Source organism: Candoia aspera, chromosome 1 (assembly GCF_035149785.1).
Source record: "Candoia aspera isolate rCanAsp1 chromosome 1, rCanAsp1.hap2, whole genome shotgun sequence".
NCBI lineage: Eukaryota > Metazoa > Chordata > Lepidosauria > Squamata > Boidae > Candoia > Candoia aspera.
The window spans coordinates 91,048,030-91,069,643 of record NC_086153.1 but is presented as its reverse complement, the minus strand read 5'-3'; the positions used below and the strand labels follow the sequence as shown (position 1 = coordinate 91,069,643).

The 21,614-nt window shown below is 39.5% G+C and overlaps 1 protein-coding gene across 1 annotated transcript in view; it reads left to right on the top strand.

Moving 5' to 3' along the window:
- ARFGEF3 (ARFGEF family member 3) overlaps window positions 1–21,614 on the top strand; it is a 78,725-nt gene that overhangs the window by 49,025 nt on the left and 8,086 nt on the right. Inside the window, exons 19-29 of the mRNA XM_063309337.1 lie at window positions 1,819–2,133; window positions 3,398–3,531; window positions 4,617–4,762; window positions 6,009–6,188; window positions 10,358–10,502; window positions 13,157–13,279; window positions 15,109–15,206; window positions 15,831–15,975; window positions 17,773–17,901; window positions 19,471–19,647; window positions 21,011–21,125. Coding sequence (XP_063165407.1) covers window positions 1,819–2,133; window positions 3,398–3,531; window positions 4,617–4,762; window positions 6,009–6,188; window positions 10,358–10,502; window positions 13,157–13,279; window positions 15,109–15,206; window positions 15,831–15,975; window positions 17,773–17,901; window positions 19,471–19,647; window positions 21,011–21,125 — 1,707 coding nt within the window. The remainder of the gene's footprint in view (window positions 1–1,818; window positions 2,134–3,397; window positions 3,532–4,616; window positions 4,763–6,008; window positions 6,189–10,357; window positions 10,503–13,156; window positions 13,280–15,108; window positions 15,207–15,830; window positions 15,976–17,772; window positions 17,902–19,470; window positions 19,648–21,010; window positions 21,126–21,614) is intronic.

The following is a 21,614-nucleotide window of genomic DNA, read 5'->3' as shown; positions in this document are numbered from 1 at the left end:
TTGCTGCCACCTAGTGCTCAACAAGTGAAGCAGTGTTCCATAATTTTAAGGATTTTTTTTTAAAAGGTGAATCACTAAATGATAAAAAAGGGAAAGAAAAAAGAAATAAAATGCAATGCATTGGAGTAACTAGGGGATTGTCTCTGCCAACTGGAGGAGACTTTTCACATGGGAGATGATGTTGGATGGGACTGGAATTTCAGCTGAGAAACCACCCATCATGGGCCTCAGAATATTGTGCATTTAAAGCTGTACATAAATGCTGTGTGCATTTAGAGCACACAGCAAAGACCTCTTCCAATTGCACCATAAGAGTGTGCTGTGGGTGCAGTAAGATTTAGGGCAGCATAGTTTCCAGCTAGCTCTGGAACAGGAGAGGAGCAGCGGTGAATATCATCCACTAGCAACTTCTCTTCTTGTTTTTCTTACGTTGTGACAATCTCGCCGGGAATAATTGACCTTTGAGCTGACCTCTGAACAATGATCTCTATCTCTTTTGTCATGAGGTCCTTTCTCAAGTTATCTCTGGCCAACCCATCTTTTTATCTTACCAGTTAGATGAGCTGTCATTTTCAAAATCCCATAGGTTATATTTCCCCCAAGAGGGTTGAGAATTCTTGATCATTCTGTTCTATCACAGCACTGTTTGGGTAGGAATAGCTCTTTGACAAGGAAACATGAACCAGCAGCATGCATGTTCCCAGACAGGAAATACAGTAGAGTCAAAGAAGAAAAGGCAGGACAAGGAACGGGAAACTTCCCCACCTTTATTTTGCTTCTGTACTTTCCACCTATGAATTTATTGTATGAATTGTGATCTTTCCTTGCTTTTGTTACATTCCTTTGATTTGATTTGCCTTTTTAAAATTCAAAACAAAAATCAAGGGGCCTTTACTTTAAACTTATATTTCAGGGCCCATTAACTTCGTCTAATCAGTACTGGGCTGCATAATTATTATCTGTCACACAGTTTATACAGTATTTGATATTTGTGTTAATATATTGTTTTCTACTACAGATTAAGGTTACTATGGTAACTAATCATTTTGGCCAGTGAAGAGGTTGAATTTAATTGTCCCCTTTTCAATGGTTGCATTGCCTAAGGGAGGAACTTGCCTGAACTTGTTTTAGTTTCAGTTTCCCTTCTGTGTAGGCTTGCAGAGAATATGCAGCTGAGAGAAATCTCTCCTCTCAGCAAACAGCCTTTAAATGTGTTTGCTTTCTGTAAATAAAATTATTTTTATAGAAATGCCTGGTGTGTGACTTTTCTGGTCTCTCCTGGGCCAAATGCTTTCTAGCACTCTGCCAACAATTTGTCCATAGCAAAGTTCCAAACTGAAGATTATTCTTGAAAAACCATTAAGAGGTTCCCCCTGCTTTTTTGACATTTATCTCTGTCTAAATATATGTATGTGGGTGGGTGTGTATTTCTCTTTCTTTCCCTCTCCATATGAAGCATTCTGACACAAATGAGTTCAAGTCTAAGAATTCATCAGCCCAGTTAAATGTTGTTTAATTCTGTTTTATTTAATTATCTGTCTAAAGCTGCTTTGACTAGTGGTGTATTATCAATGAAGATGTATTGTCTGTAGCTCAGGTTATCTTTTTAATTGACAATTAGCATCTCTACTTCCCTTGTGTACAGATTTACTACTTGCTATTGAATGGCACCCTGCTTACAGTGTAGCTGTTTGTATTCTGGAAATAACCGAGGATCATCTTTAACAAATAAATGTTTGATATAACCAATGAGATTTGTGGTGATTAAACCAGCAGAACCATCCATGTCATGGTTCGCTTTCCTGTTTTTATTTTCAGAGTATGTGAATACATCAGCACGTTGGAACATGTGCATTTCAGTGATGGCACACCTCAGCCACCTGTAACTATCACCCAAGCCCCACAGGTGGCAGGGGAACTTCAGGGTGAAGTTCAGTCCACAGACTCACCCCAGGAACTGGTTCTGGAGCAAGAGGCAGCCTTGAGGAACAACCCTGTCATCCAGCCAGTGTCCATTCAGGATCTCATCAAAGAAGGCAGTAAGGGAAGAGCTTTTGATTTTCGGGGAGGCAGCCTGATGACCGGGAGCAGCGCAGCCAAGGCTATCCTCACCCTCTCGACTCAAGCCGACAGGTATTAGCAACAACATATTGGATGAACGTCTGGATTTATTTAATGCCCAATAGTGGAATGCTGCCTTTTTCACAACCTGGATCAGTTTAATGAATGTCCAGAATTAGTTATATATTTAGTCACTGTTTTAAGACATATATAAGGGAATGTTGACAATTATTCTTAGGTCATTGTCCTTATTCGGTATCTTTCCATTCTGAAATTCCCATGCATGAACAGAACAGAACAGATACATGAAAGACAGAGGAGTGCACAACTTCTAGTCAATTAGTCTTCTAATTTAGTAATGAGAAATCTAGATAGTCCCCCCAAGAGGCCAAGAAAGTTGTACTGTGAAATTCAGATGCAAACTATCAAAAACAACAGTGTAACATGTCACAAGATACTCTGGAGAAGGAGAAGAAGTGGGCTATAATTGTTTTACAGTCAGATACATACATACATACATACATACATAGACACTCCCTACTGATCTCTTCAACTTTCATTGCCAGGAAGAAATGTTGCAGCCAGTTCAGTTATCCCATGCTTGATTATTGTGGTTAAAAGTTGGTTTGTTTGTATCTAACCATGATTTATATTGTCAGATAACATTGCAAGCTGTTTAGGAAAAAGAAACTGACAGCTTCAAGCACTGCCTCTTCCTGGCTGTGTAAGAAAAGAAAATAGGGGAAACGCACAAGGCTAAAGTTCATTGTGGTTCATTCTCAGCATGCTGCATAATAATTTAATGCGATGTGCTTCATGATTTTTTTGAAGAAAAAAAGATGCCCATTTTCTCAAGTGTCCTTTCTATAGAATTTCTTTAAACCCATTTTTAGAAGTTATCTTCATTTGGAAATTAATTATCTAAAATAAGAATTTATAGTACATTTGCTGTATATTTTTTCTGAACTACCATAAATCAGCATTTTTATATACATTTTATTGCATTTTTGACTGTACTGTTGCTGTGTTCAGTATATTCTTAATTTCCCCCCCTATGTTTTGTTACCTACCTAACCAATCAAAAGTTGGGTTACTTGAGGCCAGCAAAATCAAATTAGTCCTTGCTGGTTCTCTTAGGATTCAGAAATACCCTTTTCCTTCTTAATCTGATTCTCACTGTTTTGAATTCTTGACTGTTATACCCGCGTGCTAAATTCTTGCACATAGAGGAGAGAAAAGGTATAGTGACTCATGTCTGTTTAGTTTAGTTGCTTAAATGAAAAGCTGGAGTGAAGATTTGATCAGGGAGTGATACATTCTGCCTCTTTCCATGAAGGCTATTTGAAGATGCTGTTGACAAACTGAATCTGATGGCTTTGGGAGGTTTCCTGTACCAGCTGAAAAAGGCCTCCCAGTCCCAGCTCTTCCAGTCAGTTACAGACACAGTTGATTACTCTTTGGCTATGCCAGGTATGCTTCTGAAAAAGGTATCATAAACTTCTTTTGCTTCAAAATATGAAGGCAAATCTGCTAACAGTACAAGTTCAGCACATTGATGCTGAAGGATCTGGACTGGCTGCCAGTTGTTTTTGGGATTCAGATCAAGATGTTGGTCTTAACCTTCAAAGTTTTCATCAGTTTGGAACCCATATTTCTGAAGACTCATTTGTCTTGATGATTAAGATCTTTCAGAAGAGGGTGCCCATACTTGCTATGGCTTGCTTTTCACAGGAAAGGGCCTTCTGCATCACCTCCCAAGCTGACAGATGTTCTTTCTTCAAAGCTAAGATTAGTCCCCCACCTTTGCTATTTTGAAAGGAGTTAAGCCAATATCCCTTTAACCTTCCTTGTTAAAACTACTAGTAGTTGGTTTTAAATGTTTAACAGTTGCCTTATACTTTCATCCTACATCTGCTGAGCAGAACTTCCTTCTAAGCAGACATGTATAGTATTTCACTGTTAATATTGGTTTAATTTGCCTTTTATATTGTTTTTGAAATTTCCTATAACCACCTTATTGCCTTTTCTCAGAAAACCATAAAGTTATCTTCTCTGAATGCCCTCTTGCGTTGAGGTGCAAGAAATGGATATATTGAGCAGGACTTTTCAGTGGTGCCCCCCCCCACCTCTATTCTCTAACATCCCAGAATACCCAGATGAGGCATTGACTTTATTGCCTTTTTGGCACCAGGCAAATACTGTTTTATTCTCTCAGGCATCTTAATCAGTCAATATGCTAATTTTAAACATATATGGCGCTTAGACACTTCTTAATTATTCTGCCAGCTGCTCTTATTTTTTGTAGTTTAATTACTTGATTACTGTGTTTTATTGCATATTTCAGCTAACAAATACAAACAATTGTTTGTTTTTATTGGGCTGTAAGTCACTTTGGGGAAAACTTTGTTTCAAAGGGTTACTTACAAATTTTAAATATAATGAATGACTGAACTAATAGCAAGGAACAGCAAGGAAGTTGGGTGTGTATGTGTATATTGCATTATTTTAATCTTTTATTTATATTACCAGATACTCTACCCATTTTTAACTTGTAGGAGAAATAAAATCCACTCAAGAAAGGAGAAGTGGCCTTCACTTGTTCCGCCTAGGGGGAGCCGTGCTCCGAATTGTGAGGAGCAGAAGTCGTCCTCTGCTCCACCTTATGCGCTGTTGGCACCTCGTGGCTCCTCACTTAGTTGAAGTGAGTGAAACTGGGACTGGGGACAGAGAAATGTATAGATTCTGTAGCATTGTCACATCGCAAATGGCACCCCAGTATTTTTATTTTATTTAGAAGAATTAGAAACTGCCTCATTTCAGTGGTTCTGAGAGGTATATTAAATCAAAACACAATACAAGGGACAATGTAATAACATAAAAAAAATAGCAACCAGCAATGAAGCAATTTTTTCTTTACCTGCTTAATCACCAGAGGCCTTCTGGAAAAGTCAGATTTTAACTATTCTTTGTAAGGCCATAAGAGTGGGGCCATCTTGCCTTCACATGTAAGTTGCTCCAAAGGAGGGGAGCAGCCACCAAGAACATCTGCCTAAAAGTCCTTTTCCACCCAGCTTCCTGATAGGAGGGAACTATCGGGTGCTTCCATTCACCTGGATCAGGTGGGTCTCTAAGATACCCACCTCCCAAACGATACCGGGCTTTATAAGTAATAACCAGCACCCTAAATTGCACTTGGAAACTGACCGGCAACCAATGCAATACCTGTAACAGCAGCATTATGTGGTAAGATCATGATTGTCCAGTAAGCACATAAGCAACCACATTTTGCACTAGTTGAAGTTTCCAAGCAATCTTGAAGGGCAACCCCATGTAGAGCAAATTGCAGTATTCCAGATGTAAGGTGACATGGGCGGGGATAACCACCTTTAGAGCATCTGGTTAAAGGGCTTAAAAAAGATCTATGAAGGTAAAGGAAACCCTGTAAGAAAGATTACGCTCCAGAGAATATTTCTCTAACTTGGTGCCTTCCAGATATATTGGCCTACATTTTCTGCATCCACAGCCAGCATTGTCAATACAAATGCTGGATGGGGATGATAGGAAGACAACAGGTCCTGAGGAAACCATGTGAGGTGACCTGTTCTGCTGTCACTTCTCAAATCCTTATATAATTAGCTTGTGGGTTTTTTTTAATGAGTCTATTTTACTTGTCTATTTTTTGTATATATTTATCAGTTCAACAATGGTATCCCATGTATTTGGTGCACCTTACAACCATATTTTCTAAATGCTAATGCTTTTGTCCAAATTATATGTGGGGGATAAAAGAAGCCAAAGCAAAAATAACCAGTTTATGGCAACCCTTCTTAAGCTTAGATTCCTGCCAGGACTTCTATGTTTTCTTCAGTTTTCTTGCTCAAAATGTTTCCTGCCTGTTGTTATTAACAAAAATATTATACATTTTGCTTCCACTTCTCTCGTTGCAGGCTGCCTGCCATAAAGAAACGCATGTTTCCCGGAAGGCTGTTGCTTTTATCCATGACATCCTAACAGAGGTTCTGACAGACTGGAACGAACCCCCTCATTTTCACTTCAACGAGGCACTTTTCCGTCCCTTTGAGCGCATCATGCAGCTAGAACTTTGTGATGAGGACATTCAGGACCAGGCAAGCTAGATTTTGGTTAGGCAAGGAGAACCTGTCCTCAGGTTTTTAAGTTTGGATTTTTAAAAAATTATTATATCCCTAGTGGATGCAATTTTGCTTTATCTATAATGACAAAGATGTGATGGAAGACTGGTGTTCTTCCATAGATGCAGAAATATCACAGCAATATTTAGAGAATAAAATTTAGCTCAGAAATCTCCATTTTTAATACAATATATATTGTTGTTTATTCGTTTAGTCGCTTCTGACTCTTTGTGACTTCATGGACCAGCCCACGCCAGAGCTTCCTGTCAGTCGTCAACACCCCCAGCTCCCCCAGGGACGAGTCCATCACCTCTAGAATATCATCCATCCACCTTGCCCTTGGTCGGCCCCTCTTCCTTTTGCCCTCCACTCTCCCTAGCATCAGCATCTTCTCCAGGGTGTCCTGTCTTCTCATTCTGTGGCCAAAGTATTTCAGTTTTGCCTTTAATATCATTCCCTCCAGTGAGCAGTCTGGCTTTATTTCCTGCAGGATGGACTGGTTTGATCTTCTTGCAGTCCAAGGCACTCTCAGAATTTTCCTCCAACACCACAGTTCAAAAGCATCGATCTTCCTTCTCTCAGCCTTCCTTATGGTCAAGCTCTCGCAGCCATATGTTACTACGGGGAACACCATTGCTTTAACTATGCGGACCTTTGTTGTCAGTGTGATGTCTCTGCTCTTAACTATTTTATCGAGATTTGTCATTGCTCTTCTCACAAGGATTAAGCGTCTTCTGATTTCCTGACTGCAGTCAGCATCTGCAGTAATCTTCGCACCTAGAAATACAAAGTCTTTCACTGCTTCTACATTTTCTCCCTCTATTTGCCAGTTATCAAGCTGGTTGCCATAATCTTGGTTTTTTTGAGGTTTAGCTGCAAGCCAGCTTTTGCACTTTCTTCTTTCACCTTCATCATAAGGCTCCTCAGTTCCTCTTCGCTTTCAGCCATCAAAGTGGTATCATCTGCATATCTGAGATTGTTAATGTTTCTTCCAGCGATTTTAACTCCAGCCTTGGATTCCTCAAGCCCAGCATATTGCATGATGTGTTCTGCATACAAGTTGAATAGGTAGGGTGAGAGGATACAGCCCTGCCGTACTCCTTTCCCAATCTTAAACCAGTCCGTTGTTCCGTGGTGTGTTCTTACTGTTGCTACTTGGTCGTTATACAGATTCTTCAGGAGGCAGACAAGATGACTTGGTATCCCCATACCACTAAGAACTTGCCACAATTTGTTATGGTCCACACAGTCAAAGGCTTTAGAATAGTCAATAAAACAGAAGTAGATGTTTTTCTGAAACTCCCTGGCTTTTTCCATTATCCAGCGGATATTGGCAATTTGGTCCCTAGTTCCTCTGCCTTTTCTAAACCCAGCTTGTACATCTGGCAATTCTCGCTCCATGAATTGCTGAAGTCTACCTTGCAGGATCTTGAGCATTACCTTACTGGCATGTGAAATGAGTGCCACTGTTTGATAGTTTGAACATTCTTTAGTGTTCCCCTTTTTTGGTATGGGGATATAAGTTGATTTTTTCCAATCTGATGGCCATTCTTGTGTTTTCCAATTTTGCTGGCATATAGCATGCATTACCTTGACAGCATCATCTCGCAAGATTTTGAACAGTTCAGCTGGGATGCCGTCATCTCCTGCTGCCTTGTTACTAGCAATGCTTCTTAAGGCCCATTCAACCTCACTCTTCAGGAAGTCTGGCTCTAGCTCACTGACCACACCGTCAAAGCTATCCCCGATATTGTTATCCTTCCTATACAGGTCTTGTGTATATTCTTGCCACCTTTTCTTTATCTCTTCTTCTTCTGTTAGGTCCTTGCCATCTTTGTTTTTGATCATACCCATTTTGGCCTGGAATTTACCTCCGATGTTTCTAATTTTCTGGAAGAGGTCTCTTGTCCTTCCTATTCTATTGTCTTCTTCCACTTCCGCGCATTGCTTGTTTAAAAATAATTCCTTATCTCTTCTGGCTAACCTCTGGAAGTTTGCATTTAATTGGGCATATCTCCCCCTATCACTGTTGCCTTTTGCTTTCCTTCTTTCTTGGGCTACTTCTAGTGTCTCAGCAGACAGCCATTTTGCCTTCTTGGTTTTCTCTTTCTTTGGGATGTATTTTGTTGCCGCCTCCTGAACAATGTTGTGGACTTCTGTCCATAGTTCTTCCAGGACCCTATCTACTAAGTCCAGTCCCTTAAATCTATTCTTCACCTCCACTGCATATTCCTTAGGAATATTAGTGAGCTCATATCTAGCTGATCTGTGGGTCTTCCCTAATCTCTTTAGTCTGATGCTAAATTGTGCAAGAAGAAGTTCGTGATCTGAACTACAGTCAGCTCCAGGTCTTGTTTTTACCGACTGTATAGATGACCACCACCTTTGGCTGCAAAGGATGTAGTCAATCTGGTTTCGGTGTTGTCCATCTGGGGAAGTCCATGTATAAAGCCGTCTCTTAGGTTGCTGGAAGAGAGTGTTTGTTATGCACATTGAGTTGTCTTGGCAAAATTCTATCAGCCTATGTCCTGCTTCGTGTTGTTCACCCAGGCCATGCTTACCTGTAATTCCAGGTGTCATTTGACTGCCCACCTTAGCATTCCAGTCTCCCGTGATGAAAATAACATCTCTTTTAGGCGTGTTGTCCAGTAGGTGCTGCAGATCCTCATAGAACTGATCTACTTCAGCTTCTTCAGCATCTGTGGTTGGGGCGTATATTTGGATCACTGTGATGTTAGATGGCTTGCCCTGAATTCAAATTGAGATCATTCTATTGTTTTTTGGATTGTATCCAAGCTCTGCTTTAGCCACTTTACTATTAATTATGAAGGGTACTCCATTTCTTCTGTGGTCCTCTTGTCCACAGTAGTAGATCTGGTGGTCATTTGATGTGAAGTGGCCCATTCCAGTCCATTTCAGTTCACTGATGCCCAGAATGTCTATCTTTAATCTTGACATCTCACCAAGAACCACATCCAATTTGCCCTGGCTCATAGATCTTACATTCCAGGTTCCAATGGTGTGTTGATCCTTAGAACATCGGATTCGCCATTCACCACCAGCACCGTCAGCTGCTAGCCGTCCTTTCGGCTTTGAGCTAGCTGCGTCATCACGTCTGGGGCTAGTTGAACTCATCCTCTGTTCCTCCCCAGTAGCATTTTGACCATCTTCCGACCTGGGGGTCTCATCTTCCGATGGTATACCGACATATCTCTGGTTGTACTGACCCATTTAGTTTTCACGGCAAGAATACTGGGGTGGGTTGCCATTACCTTCCGCAGGGATCGCATTTAGTCTGACGTCTCTGTCATGACCTTCCCGTCTTGGGTGGCCCTTCACGGTTTAGCTCATGGCATCATTGAGGTGCTCAAGCTCCAGCACCACGACAAGGTAACGATCCTTTGCTGAAGAAAATATATATATATATCCTCTGAATAGCTGAAACAGAAAACACTGACCAGTTATATCAGGATAGAGGTATCCCGATTCAAAACGTTGGTTTACCTTACCACAGAACATATATTTTTAGCACTATGATTAGAAACATATAGCTGATAAAGATCTTGATAAGAGCAATATGTCTTCCCTGTCCTGATTTCTTTGATACACACACACGAGTTCCGTGAGGGTGTAGTGCCATGTTCAGAACATTCCAGAACTTAGGACTTTTGTTTTTCAGGAACTCCTCATCTCATTCTAATGCTCATATTTCTCACACTTTTCCATTTTGTCCTCCACACCACTGTAGCATATGAATTCACTTGGTAAATAACTTTACCCAGATTTCATCATATTTACAGGAACTCACTGAAATTAGTGGGCCTTGTGAGTCTGAACTACAGGTTGTCCTTGTTAGTGACAGCCTCATACTTTGTGACCAGTCTTCACATTTATGACCTTCGCAGGTCTGTAAAGCAAAGGAAAGTTGAAATAAGGTCATAAGCACAGTTGCAGTTTCACTTAGTGGCTGTTTCACTTAACAACCAAGTTGACACTCCCAATTGTGGTCACTAGACAAGGACTACCTGTAATTTGTTTGCTTGATCCCAGTGAGTCTGTTCTTAGCCTAGCTAAGTCTAGATCCAGCTTAGCATTTTCTTTGTGTTGGTTCGTTTGTAACACTTTCTGTGCTTCAATTGTACCAGGTAGTCACATCTATAGGAGAGTTGGTGGAGGTGTGCTCAACTCGAATTCAATCAGGTTGGAGACCATTGTTCAGTGCTTTAGAAACTGTGCACAGCAGCAGCAAGTCAGAAGTTAAAGAGTATCTTGTTGGAGAGTATTTGATGGGTGAGGTTCTCTAATTCTCTCTGCCCACTCCCCCTGCTTTATGAATTAATTTCTGAAAACTAATCTGTTGTAAAATACCCAACAATACCAACTAAACTGGTAAATTAAAGTTAATATAAAAGTTTGTTGCTAAATATTAAAAATAATCAGTGGAAATATAATTGTATTTCTATTTCTATTTGGTCAATCAACCTTGGTTTTTATTGCTCACCATAGTATTTCAGAAAAAAAGGTAATTATTTAGGATAACATAGCACTGATTTAAGAAATGTCACAACCTATTCCATTTGTGCTTGATTCTTGGAGCTACACATGAAACCATGTAAGCAGTCCATACGATAACTGTGTCTTTATAAACTTAGCACATGTACCAAAACCATTTCCACACCACACCACACCGTTTTCACTCTCCAATACTTCACAATTTCAGTATGAAATTGATCTGTGTTCATCTTTGTTCCTGCTGACCTCAAAGTGTTAAAAACATACAGGGAATGCCACGCCTACTGCTCACTGTAGCTGATCAATCGGAGAAGGCAAAAAAGTCATCTGATTAGAGTATTCTCCTCTAAGGGTCTCACTCTCACTACCAGGCCTGCAGACCCACAAGACTGCCCATCTAAAATAGAGATTGAGCCTCAGGGACAATAACTTTTTAAGGAATCAGGCTAAGCTTTCAGCACATCCAAACTAAAATAACACAACATACTAGCTGATTATTTACCCTTGTTAAAAGTCTGGATGCATTGATCCTGGACTGGGCTTAAATTTCTTTTCTTCTGCACAGCTATGCTGCTGTTCCAGAAAGAATTCAAAACAACAAAATCGTTGAGCGAACTCCTTGCTAGCTATTTAAAATCAGGATGGTGGTTCTATTTGTTCAGGATATTAGCAATGGTTCCTCCTGGTCTTCTATGCTAGAGGTAAAAAGGATTTTTTTAGGCTTCTGCAAATCCTGGAAGGCAGCAATGGCAACAACAAAACCCTCACCTCTACTCCACAAAAAAGTGAAATAAAGTTGTAGAAACTACCCCCTCCAGATTTTAGTTCATGTATGCATTGCTTGGCCATTTGCCATGAAATGGAACACTTGCTATGAAGCCGTTTTCCAGCTGCAGGGCTGACTTTCCTCCTGCATTTAAAAACCACTTACATTGTGAAATAGCAGCTTGCTGCCATTTGGGAAATAAAGTATTTTCCTAAACATAATCGAATGCTACCACAGTGGCTGAAGCAGGGTAAAAAAGTATTGCGTAGGGTACCTACAGAGACGCACCAAGAACAGGTTCCTGATGCTCAGAGTCAAAAGGCAAAAAGAGGCAAGAGTTCCTAGCAGTGGGAAAACAAGCCTTTCACAAGTTCTGTGGAACTGGACCACTGCAAAAGAAATAAATAGTCGAGTTTTGTGTGTGTTTCAGATTAATCGGTATGGAACCAGGGGAAAAAAAGATTCAGCTTGGGCATGAAGAGAACACTGAAATTTGCAGTTGATTTTGACTTGGTGCAGAGTGCCAATGTGGAAGTGACTCATGTTTGCCTACATCTACCCCATAGTCTGCTGACTTTAAATCTTCATTTATAAAATAATAATTAGCTTAAGAGTTGAAGGCTGTTCAGAGCCAAAAATATGAGGTGGGGCTCTGGATTAGTTTTCTTTGCTTGCAGTACATTGCCATAAACTCCAATATGATTAAGGATGAAGATAAATATTACAGAAAACCAAAACCAAAAAAAAAGCGCCCGAACTACAACCAACAGCCTTTGCAAACTCAACTGATGTGAAATGTGCTGTCACCTAGCAACCACTTTTTCATTGAAAGTCTTCATCCCTCCAAGCATTTCATAATTAACAGTTTTCCAGCTGGTAGTCAAAGTCCCAGTCAGATTCTCGATTGAGGCAGGCTGGACAATCTCCTAGCTTCATCTCCTTCCATGTTGAACAGTTCAATCAGTAGGGATCCACAATTATTTTGCAATTATGCAATTAATTATGCAATTATGACATTTGCATAATTGGATGAAGATGTGCAATATTTTTATTTACCTGATTTATAGCCCACCTCCCTACTCTAGGGCTTTATCTGGATTGCAAAAAAGCCAGATGAACATGAGCAACACGAAGATTACGAAAACTGGAACTTTCTAACGCTAATTAGTAGTTACTTGGATTTTTTTTTCAGTCCAGATACGTTAATCTTGTACTTGAGTGAGTACCCTTATAGGAAGCTGCTTTATGTTGAATTAGAGGCTTAGCCCCCCTGCATCAGCACTGATTAGCAGAAGTAATCAGTGGAATGATTGGCATTTTTTCATATATGAAGGTTCCAGGGATTAAATTTATGGCCTTCTAATACCACCCCAAGTACTACTATTGGAATCAGAACGCAGACTTCCTGTTGTTGTTCAGTATAGACATGTGTATGTTTGTTCAGTCTCTCTTCATTTAATTTGGCACTGGAAATGTCACCCTGTGCTGTATTCCTAAATACACCTACCTTTGCATAAACCTCCTTAGGACTTACCTTTAATTTTAAAATGCAGTGGATGTACTTCAGAATAAGCCCACAACAGTTCATATTATGTACTCTGGAGCCATTTAGCTTCTAGAAAACAGAACATTTTATAATCAGCTAAACCTTTTCTTTCTGTCTTAGGAAAATGCCAGGCTCCAGTATTTGATGTCTTTGAAGCATTTCTAAATACCGACAACATCCAAGTCTTCGCAAATGCAGCCACAAGTTATATCATATGTCTTATGAAGTTTGTCAAAGGATTGGGTAAATCTCTCTCTTTCTCCCTCTCTCTTTTTTAAAGAAAGAAATGGACAAATTCTATGTCATAGGGGGATTCTTGTTTGTTGAAACAGATGGCAAGCAGTGTACTGGAGGGTAGCCAGCACCAAGAACTGCTTCTGAATGCATTTTTAAAACTACAACAATTTGTGACGTTCTTTTAATGAATGCTGAAGTATCGGCTCTGTGATTTATGGAAATGGACCCATATGGAGCTTTTGTAATGTTCTGCTGCCATCCACCCCCATCCCCATAATGTTCCAAGAATGCTGGTGAACATTTTTGTATTGTATTTTAGATAGTTCTTTTGCTGTTTTCTGGGGGCTACCATGATCCCATTTTATGCCTCCATTAGCATTCATTAACAGCTGTACGAGAATTTTATATAGCTTTCCTTCTTGCTGCTCTAAATTCAGTACAAGCCAGACTCTAAAACAATTGGTACACTTGCTGAAGACCACAAGACAAAAGTCAGCACAGTTTCTTAAAAGCCTTTAATATATAAAGAAAAATGTAATAGAAGGACATATTCTGGCTCCTCATGATTGGCTGCAATCAAAACAGAGTATTTCCCTGCATATAAGATTCAAAAATATCAGGTAGGATCAGGAGAGCTCAGCTCCTCCCAGTCCATAAATGGTTACTTTTATATCCTAAATTTCTATTCTACCCTAAGCTTTGTTCATTACTGCATCATTGCTTTATTTGGGTTGCACAGAGTACACAATTAATTTGGCTTGCCTGGAATTGATTTTAGGAGAAAGAATGTTGTGATGTGTAAATTGACATTATATCTAGTAGGAGAAACAGGGTGACACAAAATGAGGTATGTAACATGGAAGTAATGTGTTGGCATCATAATGTGATCCAAGGGAGTTGTGCTTGTCCCAATGTGCTTTAGATTAAATTGGTTAAATAGATGCTATGCTATGGAAGACCCGGTAGGTCACCACCTGAGCACCTTACTCAGAGATGTTCATCAAATTTCTTTTTCATAAGAATCTTCAGAACACCCAAAGAATGGTAGAAAATGCCATGGAGATTGAACTGCTTCTTGCCAATAATGAAAGTAGAGAGGTCTGGTGAATTAAGGGGGCTTCATGTTATAATAACTGGAGCTTAAAGTCTCCAAAAGGACAAAGGTATTTGCTTCTATTTCTTTCTCATTTGGAAGAACTACTAAGACATTTGTTTGCATATTGAAAATTGATAATAATTATGTGAATAATAATACATAATTGGAACTAGAGCATTCATTTTCTCTCCTGGCTCTTCTATTCCTCCTTAATGTAGCTTGCATACCAGTGGATAACTGGATGGTTCAGTGGAACTGAGGCACAGAAAAACAGTCCTTAGAGCAGTGTTTCTCAACCTCAGGGACTTTAAGATGTGTGGACTTCAACTCCCAGAATTTCTCATGCTGGCTGGGGAATTCTAGAGTTGAAGTTCACACATCTTAAAGTCCCTGAGGTTGAGAAACACTGCTTTAGAGTAAGCACAGCACTTTGTGCATAGTGTAGTATGTTTACTACCAGCACTTGAACGCTGAGGGAAAGATAGGGATATACTGGCCCTCCAGCAGAGTGTCTTAGTGCAAGCAGGATTTAACCATCATATTTGATCCCTGCACCAAGCCAACAATTTCTGCATATACTCCCAAGCACTTTTTCTGTCTCCCCCTACTTGTTAATCCTCTTAAACCCTGATTTATTTTGTGGCTGAGTAAACCTTTGTGGACCTCATTGATATACAGCTCATAATAGCAATGGTCTTGTCATCTGCTATGTCTTGCTTTTTTCTATCTCCCTTTGCAGGGGAAGCAGACTGCAAGGATATTGGTGACTGTACATTAGGATACCTGTCTACAGATTTGTGCCTTCCTGCTCTTGATTATCTCAGGAGGTGTTCCCAGGTGGGCAGAATGAAGCCACACAGACTCAGCTGTCATCCCATTGAAGGCACTTACATTAGTTCCTAAATGGGGGCCCTTACACATAGTGAGCTGTCCGTGTGCATTAAAGAGCTGGTTTCTGAATGTGGAGAAACCTGGCTTAGCACATTTCAAACGTCAAGTGGTACATTCTAGACTGAAATAGTGTCAGGAATTGGGGCTTCCCCTATAATAATGTTTTTATTATAATGCCACATGGTTCATCCTTAGCTATGCAATGTGGGGGAAGAGTTTAACACTTAAATTCTATTTGGCACTTTTACTGTCAGATGTCCAAGTAACTGGTATTAGCAGTTGGAAGCACATTGTAAGTACAGTGTCAATGAGATTAAGATCACAATAAAGGGGTAAGAAAATCATTTCAAAGTTATGTAATGATTCACATTTCCATTCCCCTATTTAGCACCAGTCTCTTCTCTGCCACCTAATAATTCCTGCAATTTGTTTTGACCAGTTAAACTATCAAAAATAAAACATATTTTAGCAGAATGTTCTTTAAATATGCAGGCATTCCACCTGAAGCTTAATCTCATGATATGCCAATGGAAATTCCAAACCAATCGCACCATGTCTGTCCCTTTTTAGCTACTTGCCAAAATCTACAAAATGCCCTTGAAGCCTATTTTTCTCAGCGGGAAATTTGCGAACTTACCCCAAAGGATCCAGGAACGATCTGCAGGCAGTGAGGATGGCGTTGAATGTGTCCTTTCTGAGTTTGATGATGACACAGGTAAGCAAATGTGACCCTAAAGAAGAATGGACTTAAATATCACATACTAACAAATGTGGTTCCTTAGCTATGTCATATGAAGTTCAACTAATAGATTCTTTACAATTAGATGCAATGAAAATATATATAGCACCCAGAGACTCAAATAGCAACCTGATATCACTGCCATTTATCAGAGAAATAATTTGCTAGAAGGGAAAAGCTGCAGCCATAAAACAGGTTTTTTTTTAAAAAAGGAAAAATAAAAAAGACGTAGGCTTGAATTTCTCTTTGAGATTAATTGCCCTGATAACTTTTCCTTTTGAGCCTGAAATGTTAACACAAAGTTAAGGAGAGGGAAGGTGTCATCTTCTGCACATGCCCATTATCAGTTATTGTACAAGCTTTAGAAAATTTCCTGCAGCCATGGAGGGGTGGACTAGAAGTGCTTCAAGTTTCTGTCAAATGATTCCCCTCATTCCATCTGAAGCAGATTAGGCATATGCACTATGCAAAGCAAATCTGGTTGCATAGATTTCCCCCCCATTATATTACAGCCTTTTACTGTGCAAATGCAAGCTGGAGTCTAGCCATTGTGGGAAAAGAAAACATCTCCAGATGGAGGTGTACATGGAATCTGATCTCCAGTCTGTTCCAGAATAGGGAAGTGCAACTCAACTTCTATACAGTGATAGATCTGCTGTGAAGCCTGCAGTTGCCACATTTGCTAGCTTAGGGAATGTCTCCTCTATAATGTTGTCTAAGGAATTTCTGCTGCAGACTCATTGTCTATTTCATTATTTGTCAACTCAGTTCCTCTCCATTCCCCATTTTTACATGGCTATAACACTGTGATCTACATCTGAGAGCAAACAGATCAGTGATTTAAAGAGAACAGTATTATTTGTGCAAGCATCATTATATCACAAGATGCTATATTTGATAGGCTGTGTATGTACAATGTACATTACAATATCATGCCTTGATTCAGCAGAGACATCTCTGTCTCTGTCCTCAACTGGAGCCAGTTCCGGACAAGATCCTAATGGACAATTTGTGCCTTGTGTACCATATTTTAGATGGGGTCCAGATTTTTATTCTATTTTTATATTTAATTTCTACCTCACCTTTCTGTTTATGCCAATAATCAAGGAGGCTTGCTGTCATCCCCCTTTTGTAACATTCTTCTATTTTCCTATTGTATCATCTGATTTTTTTTCTCACTGAAAATAAATACGTTAATGAGGAAAAGATACTATAAAAACAGCATAGTTGTGCTAATAACCTTTGAATGGAACTAGCCTAGGTGGATATCAGAGGTGCATACTGGGCTGGCTGTGTGTAATTCCCTGAGCTGGTCAAGCAGCTTGTCCTTTTCTTTTTACAAAGTGGATAATCCTGCTTTGGAGGAAGGGCTTGGACCAAGTCGTGCTCCTCCTCCGTTGATTAATGAGCTTCTAGTTTTTAAAGGGCTGCCCCTTTGAATGTGCTGTTACATCAGAGTAGAAGAAAATATGGGCATGTACATTGATTGTGGGGTATTGCATGAAAACAATGGAAGATTTGGCAGCTAAATTTGGGCAAAGGAACAAGGGAAGACCAGATATCAGAAGCTCACATGGTGGATTTCTTTGCTGGCAAGCTGGCATATGGCATCTAAATTAGCCTTTGCTGGAAGCCAGGAAGACAGAATTGAGCAAGTCATACATCCAACCTCTAATAAAATAAAAACAGACATAATTGGAAGAAAGAAGTATGAATCTGGGAAAAATTCCAGAAAGCTTATCATATATTATCCATAAGATTTTGTTTCCTTAGGCCTTATTAATGTCTGGATCATTCTGCTAGAAGAGTTGACGACTGCCATATCCAATTGTCCCCGCCAGCACCAGCCTCCTACCTTGGATTTGCTCTTTGAACTACTAAGAGATGTTACCAAAATGCCAGGTAATTGACTGGGTTTCAGTACAAAGAATTAAAACCACATCCGTGGGTGCCCACAGAGCATGTGTCAAAATCTACAAGATAACAGATTTTACAAGCCTTGCCCCAAAAGCAGTGGGGCTTATATTATTACAACACACCTCCATTTTGTAGATTTTGACATACACATAGGTACACCCCATTGATGCCACTGATTTCCAGATCTGCTTCCAGAGAGAGTTTGATGTAGTGAGCCAGATTCAGAGCTACTCTCTGCCAATCATTGTATCTCAACCCAATCTACCTCATGGGCTTTTTGGGGAAAAAAATAATTGCAGAAACATTTTCTCTGAGCACGCAGTATTAATTGAGTCTAACTGCTTGGAAACAAACAAAATGGAGCATCCCAGAATTATGCAGCAAAGCACACCCAAGTGTACCATTTCCTTGCAGTTTCCATTTGTACTCCCTGTTCCATACCATTATTAAAACTAGTTCATGCTGGTATATTTAAGGATTTTGCATGATAGTTGGCAACTTAAATATGAATATAAGAACTGCTTACTGATCAAATGCTATTGTATTTCTTTCAACCCCAAATTAAGCTATTTTAAAGTTGAAAGAACAGGTTTAAGATAGAGATAGGAAGTACTTGAGTGCCCAAGTCCTTTTGCCATCCCTTGAACCTCCTAAGAGTACTCTGCCAAAAGTCAACCGCAAACAAGTAATGCCAGCATGTGTGTGTGTGTGTGTTTTGTCAACTGGCCTTACTCATTATTAAATTAAAAGCAAACAAATCTCTTAAAATAAGGGGAAAACAGCTCCAAAATTCTGACACTCTTCCTCCAGAGTTACCGTTTTATCACTGCTTGCTCTCTTTCCAGGTCAATAAAATAGTCTTAGGCTATTTGACTGTAGGCAACTTGGATATAAATTCATAAAGGAGATATAAATTCATAAATAAAACTATTGTACATTTTACAAGTCTATTGTCAGTACAAGACTATTTCCAGTCTGTATTCCCTTAACATGACTATACTCAGGCTCAGAAAGAATACCTGTTTATCCCAGAGAAATCATCTAAAGGTTGGTTGTCACATTAACCTCAGAAACATTACATGTGAATTTTATTTATTCATTGTTTTGTATGATTTATAAAGCACTTCACTCCAGAGGCTCTAGGTGGTACATTATGTATGTATTTCACGTCTTCCTGGTGCAAAAAAGGAAATGTGAAGAAGATGGCTAGAACTGCTCATCTAAGAATAGCTCCATCATCTCTTTCCTGTTCACTTTCATTGCCTGGTCCTCAATAGGCAGGCTGTAGTTCTTGGGATATTGTGGAGCTTAACTTTAGCATCCCTTACCATGGGCCATGTTAGCTGAGACTGCTGGGAATTGGAGTTCAATAGCTGAACTGGAAAGCTGGAAGTCCATAGCTTCTCCCTCTCTAGCCTAGTCAATCAAAACTTCCTGTCCTTCTCTGTCTCTGTCTGTCTTGAGATGTAGCACCCTGAGTGAGGACATGGATTAACCTAAGCATGTATTTGAAGGGGGAGGAGATCCTTTATCCTGCTGTTTTTCATCTTTTAGGCCCAGGATTTGGTATTTATGCAGTTGTACACCTCCTGCTCCCTACAATGTCTCTTTGGCTTCACCGCAGCCACAGCGATCATTCTTACTGGGATGGGGCATCTGCTAATTTCAAACATGCCATTGGCCTTTCCTGTGAATTAGTGGTGGAGCACATTCAGAGCTTCATACATTCAGGTGAGTAAAGCACATCTCATTTGTTAACCTTGTTGCAAATAAACATGATTGTTTTAGAGTCATGCAGTGTAATCAAAATCATGTGGATTCACCATTGAAGTGAGAAAGGGGCCATATTAAAGTAAAAGTAGTTTAGTTTCTTTATTTATATATTCTACATTTATTGTTGATCTCTACTTCAGCAGACAAGGAGAAAATGGAATAATTCAGCCAGATTTCCTTGGTTTATATTGACATTCCAAAAATGGAAATTCAAAGGTACTTGTTCAGAGATTTAAATATTTATTTATTTATACATACATACATACATACAATTTATATGGCCACCCATCTCACTGCAGACTCTGGGCTGCTAACAATAATAAAACAAAAACAAGAGCAAGAGCAATCCAAAAACAGTTTAAATGATTATAATTATTTATCTATCTATCTATCTATCTATCTATCTATCTATCTATCTATCTATCTATCAAATTTGTCACCGCCCATCTCCTCCCACCAGAGATTTGATTGTCTCTCTTGGCACTCAGACAAAGTAGCCATCAACAGACACATAGAGGTAAGCAACACTTACATACCATTCAAAAGAGACAATAGAAATTTGAAAAATAAATAAATGAATGAATGAATGAATGAATAGAAAAGCCAAAAGACCAGAACCCCTCCTCACCGGCAATCAACACCCAGATATGCAAAGATTAACACCGAGATTAACAGCAGATGAACAATCAAACAGTACAGTATACCCTAATCAAGGAACTATTAACTCAATCAATCAACCAAGCAGCAAACAACAGCCCAATCAAGGAACTCCCAAGGAGAGAACAACACCTCCACCAACACAAGCAGGACAAGCCACGGTATATAAACAGAGAGCAGGTCCCCTTCCTTTTCGCACTGAAGATGTTGCCTAGTCTGGCAATGAAAGGTCTGCAAGAAAACAACAAGGCTCAGAGAGCACCAAGGACTCCACAGTTCAACCTTGAGCTACAAATATTCTCTTTGAGTGGTCCTTTTTATCAAGATTGAAAAATATCTTCTGCAAAAATAACAAACTGTGTCTAAGAACAAAATTTCAGATGGTTCACAAATTGTTCTTACATATTATAATTTGGTTACTCATCAAAACCCTAATACATATGGCAGTACCTAGTCAAACTTGGTTAATCTCAAAAACCTGAGTACTTGTATTGTAGTACTTGGTTAATACTTGGATAGGAGACCAGAATTACCAGGACTCTAGGCTAGATTAGGAAACAGACCAGTTCCATATCTTTTTTCAGAAAATAATACGGATGTTCCCTGAGCTTGCAAGAAGTAAAGAGAGACTTTACTTCTAGGAATACTTTTCTTTCTTTTTTAGATGTTGGCTATGAGAATATGATCAACACAATGCTCAGAGATCTTTTCAAGTTACTTGTAGCTTGTGTAGCAGAACCCACAGAAACCATCTCGAGAGTTGGGTGCTCATGTATCAGGTAATACAGATTTTCTTTCTGTATTTGTTCAGCTGAGAATGGAGTAAATAATTATTTGTGTTGTTCAAGTATCTAAAAGTCCTGATGTGTTTCCTTTCCAAACAGATCATTAACTTTAAATGAAAGGTTCAAGAAACAGTGGAAGAAACAATGGAAGTTATATTGCTGTTTTTATTATCATTGTTGTTTGCTTTCATTTTATGATGTTTCCCCTACATAACATCCTGATTGTACATGATAAATTTATCCCTGGCTAAATGACTGTTATTTCTGTGAACCTCTCCTGGGTGACATGGCGGTGAAAATCAAATGCAGACAAAGACTCAAGACTTCGACAGCACATAAGTCTCATCAACTATTCTCTTCTGTGCAACTACTCTGAATGGCTGGGGAACTCCCTGAAGAGATTTTAAGGGTGTGAAGAGGGGAGAAGTTGAAAGAGTACAAGCAGATTCCAATGGGCATTGGATCGTACCTAAAGGATTATCA